General features: G+C 29.0%; 1 protein-coding gene and 1 long non-coding RNA gene across 3 annotated transcripts in view; both read left to right on the top strand.

The window, feature by feature from the left end:
• Positions 1-1,612, top strand: part of LOC100568610 — a 2,445-nt gene extending 833 nt beyond the window's left edge. Inside the window, exon 3 of one of the 2 annotated variants that reach the window (XM_008181892.3) lies at positions 1,452-1,612. In XM_008181892.3, the coding sequence (XP_008180114.1) occupies positions 1,452-1,542 (91 nt within the window). In that variant the 3' untranslated portion in view covers positions 1,543-1,612. The remainder of the gene's footprint in view (positions 1-1,451) is intronic. The other variant, XM_003242453.4, reaches the window with a different exon arrangement.
• LOC115033282 lies at positions 82-455 on the top strand. Its single transcript, XR_003838626.1, has 2 exons — positions 82-263; positions 337-455. It is a non-coding gene; the product is annotated as an uncharacterized LOC115033282 (long non-coding RNA).
• Positions 1,613-4,026: the final 2,414 nt, after the last annotated feature.

Below are 4,026 nucleotides of genomic sequence, written 5' to 3'. Positions count from 1 at the left end.
TGTGGGTTCCTCTTGGGCTGTAGTCGCAACACGAATACATTTTCGTGGAAATCGTTATACGTTTCGTTTAGTCACCGCTTACCCGATAACGTATCCAATTTTTGAATCAATAATAATCACCGTCGTTCTCTCTTTTTGAAATTTACCCAATCCGGTTTCGTTTTTTAAAACGCAATAGGTACCTAGCTGTCGTTATTATTAAATTTGGTCTAGCGGTGTATCGTTCCATTTTTTCTGTAACTCGTTCAAGTCATTGGAGGAAGGTATGTGCGATTTTAAAGCTTTTCAGTGGATTAGAATGTTTTCTATGCGTTATTGATGAGTCTTGTTTATCAGTGTTTTTCAGCCAAAATAGTTTTATTTCACCTGATCAATTATGTCTGAAGGCGACGCTGGACCGGATAGTGAAACTAGACCGAAAGGTGTTGAAGCGCTTAAACAACATGTTATCACGCGTAAAGTAGAAGTATCTATTTGGTGTACAACGCTGACATCCTCTTAATCGAAAACTGCAGCTCTATGCAACAGATACCTACCCTATTCAACTGTATTAAACATAATAATAGCGAACAGGAAGATAACTGGTGTCCTTCGGTGATAGTCAAGGTACACACAACTATTACACACCTTACTTAATTAACCATCAGTAGTCAATGTATGCAGAATGATAACACACCCATGAACACATGTAAGACGCTGGTTAGCTACTTTTGTTGAATAGTCAATAGAGTACCTATATAGTTATACAGATAAAATAGCCAAAATAGTTGTTACGTTGACCAACAAAACTAATTACAAATTAAAGATAATATTAAAACACCTAAAGGAAATGTAATATAATGCTAAAGTTTCAGAAAAAAAAGTAGTACCTAATATGCAGTGCCGCAACTAGACTTTATGGGGCTCTAGTGCAAATTTTATTGCGGGGGTCCTCTTAAAGGTATTTTGTGTTTTGGGGGGCCCCACTTAAGTGAAAAGGATGCCCAATTGGGGGTGCTACGCACCCCCAGTCCCCCCGCTAGTTGCGGCACTGGTAATATGAATGTTTTTGAAAATGTCCAGTACTTTTTTTAATAATTAGAAAAACTAATAAAAGATGGCAGAAAATAGGAATATTTACGCAAAACCAGTTTTTAAATAATTAATTTTATTATATTGCTGTGATTCAAAAATAAATAAATAAAAACAACCCAAGAGTTTGAAAGTTACATAATCATGTCTATAAAATATAAATTTTAATATTTGGTGAAAATAGCTACGTTTATTCTTTTTGAATTACAGTCAAATAACAAAATGTAATTTGTCCAAAACCAAATGTAAATTCCTATTTTTTGTTTTTCCTGTTATTTGGAAAAAATTACCTGGAACTTTTAAAACTAGATCCAATGATACGTTATTATACCCTTTTTAAGTACTTATTAGATAATAGACGAATAAACTTATTGTTATAGATTTGAAAGATTGTACAGTGATTACATTAAACCAGAGTGGAACGTCTCAGAGTTCAATGTTTTAAAAATGAATCGCATTTCAACTACATAATGAATTTTTAAAAACATGTAACTTATAAATAAAATATTTAACTATTGGAATACAATTGCTGTTAAAATGTTTTGACTTTTAAATACCTTTCTTTGTTTTAGCAATAATGACTCATGCGTATGTATGGTTTAAATTATAGTAAGAAGTTTAGTAAAAAAATTCACATAACGATTTAAAAAAATTGAAAGTTTACAGTATTCACTTTTAAATTTAAAAAAGGTGGGTAAGTGGATGTCGCTCTGCTGTTCAGTGGGTTACAAGTAGGTCACTGTATAATGGATGGTATTAAATTTGAATTCAGTGATATCACATCATTGTATACGAAAAGCTGAGCGGTGACGGTTTGTCAGTGTATATATTTTAATTTTATATTTTATTAATATTGTTATTACTTATTATTAATACGGTAACCAGTAAGATGAATAAATCTTATAAAATTACAACAAAATAACTAAAGTCTATATTCTTAAATCCTTGATTATTTATCAGGTAATTTCCTCAAAATTTAAATATAAAATAACTATAAAAATAACTGTGTTTTTATATTTTTAAAATTGTTTGGTTACAGAATAATCTACTTACGTGGAACCCTTTTGTATGTTTTAAATTCTTAGCTATAAAAGTTGAACATTTTATAAATATTTAACTTCAAAATCATTTTTAATTTTTACATTTGATAAATAAAAAATTGAACTTTAAATGCTTATAAAAAAAGTTTTGCCTATGTATTTTTAATACCTACTTTTCAACTGTAATTTAAGCAATATATGTATAGGTACATATACTTACCTTGAATCGATTTCGCCGAAAACCAATTTTGCATAAAAATTCCCGTTCTTCCTTATTTTATTTATTTTTTTTTTTGTTTATCCTGGCGCATTTGAAAATTACTGAGAATTTTAAATTTGGACAAGATACTGAAGTTAAAATTCAAAGCCTATCGACTAGGTACCTATCGTGTACACAGATAAAAATAAAAATAAAATTAAAAAACCCATCATTGTAAAATCAATACATCCATCTCTCCACTCAAATTCTAAAACAAGTTTATATTCTATATTTATTCAATTTGTGCAAATATGTAAATAATTGCTATAACTAACATTATTATTACCTACGGTCGTACTAGTCTGTGGTTTTGACGTTTCACTGCAGGTGGTCCCTCTAATATTAATCGAATTGATTAAATATTTTTCAATTTATTAATGGTGGTTTTCAATGGTAGGTAAATATTATAAGAGTAGTAACTGGGTCTTTGGATGGCCTCCACCATCACAGCTGTTTGTCCCTGCACCTGGTAACAATTAAGTTTTTAATGACATTTGGCTGGTCGTTTACATTTATGTGTTAACAATTGTGTCAAAATATTAAAGTGGTCATTTATTTTAACATGTAACTTTGAGAGTTATATTGAATATAAAATCTGGTGAGGTTAGTATAAATTATTCATCAATCTCGTTATTTATTAGTTTAAAAAGAAATGTACTGTAGGTAATATTTTTGTGTTTTTAGTTTCTAAGCTTAAAATGTTTAAAATATTAAAATTAAATATAAACATTTAAGTTAAACTAACAGTAATATAAACATAATATTAAACATTTTATATTAAATAAATATGTTTTTTTTTTATGATCACATTAATAGGAAGTTAGCGATAATGATAGTACTATTGATGGCTTCGAAATCTGGTGCAAATAATGATACATGGTTGGACACTCAAAGGAACAGTATTCCAAACCCTTGCAAGCGAAAACAATTAACAATTACAAACCACATACCAAAAAATGTCTGTTGATACACAAAAAAACTGGACCATTCTTTTTTAAAACTGTTTACAAAAGATTTGCAACCACTTGGTGTTGCTTATGATCTAGGTTTCAAAAAATTAAAATTCCTAACCCATTCTTTATCGAAATTTTTAATCCCAGCAGAATATGAAAAATGTTGAATGCGATGAAAGATTTAATTCACAAAGAATTGGAATCTGGTTGTATTACAACTGAGAAATACAGAAGAATTTATGGCTATTACTATACATTTTATTGATTTACATTTAGTACTTTTGTCAAAAGGTCAGTTTTGTTGAGTTGTCATTATATTATATTATAGTTAAAGTCACACTAGTGAAAATCTTAGTTAGGAAATTAAAAATCGGGTAAGTGGATGTCGCTCTGCTGTACAGTAGGTTAATGTAACCACAAGTGGGACATTGTGTAATGGATTGTATTAAACTTGAATTCAATGATATTCTATATTGTTATTAATTATTATTATATTATGTAAGTTGAATTAATATTATATTATTATTTTTTTTTATTCGTTTCTATGGTGATAAATAAAGCGTTAGAAATTAAAATCCCATTTTTAGCGGTTTTTCGGTGGTTTTTCTCGTGGAATTAAATAACTATTGATAAAATCGAAAAATGACCTCTCCGAAGTACCATATTGATCCAATTTGTAAATGATAAGGTACTATATGTTGAA

The sequence above is a fragment of the Acyrthosiphon pisum genome, chromosome X (genome assembly GCF_005508785.2).
Source record: "Acyrthosiphon pisum isolate AL4f chromosome X, pea_aphid_22Mar2018_4r6ur, whole genome shotgun sequence".
Classification (NCBI taxonomy): Eukaryota; Metazoa; Arthropoda; class Insecta; order Hemiptera; family Aphididae; genus Acyrthosiphon; species Acyrthosiphon pisum.
Note: the sequence above shows the minus strand (reverse complement) of the source record. Positions and strands in the feature narration are given on the sequence as shown.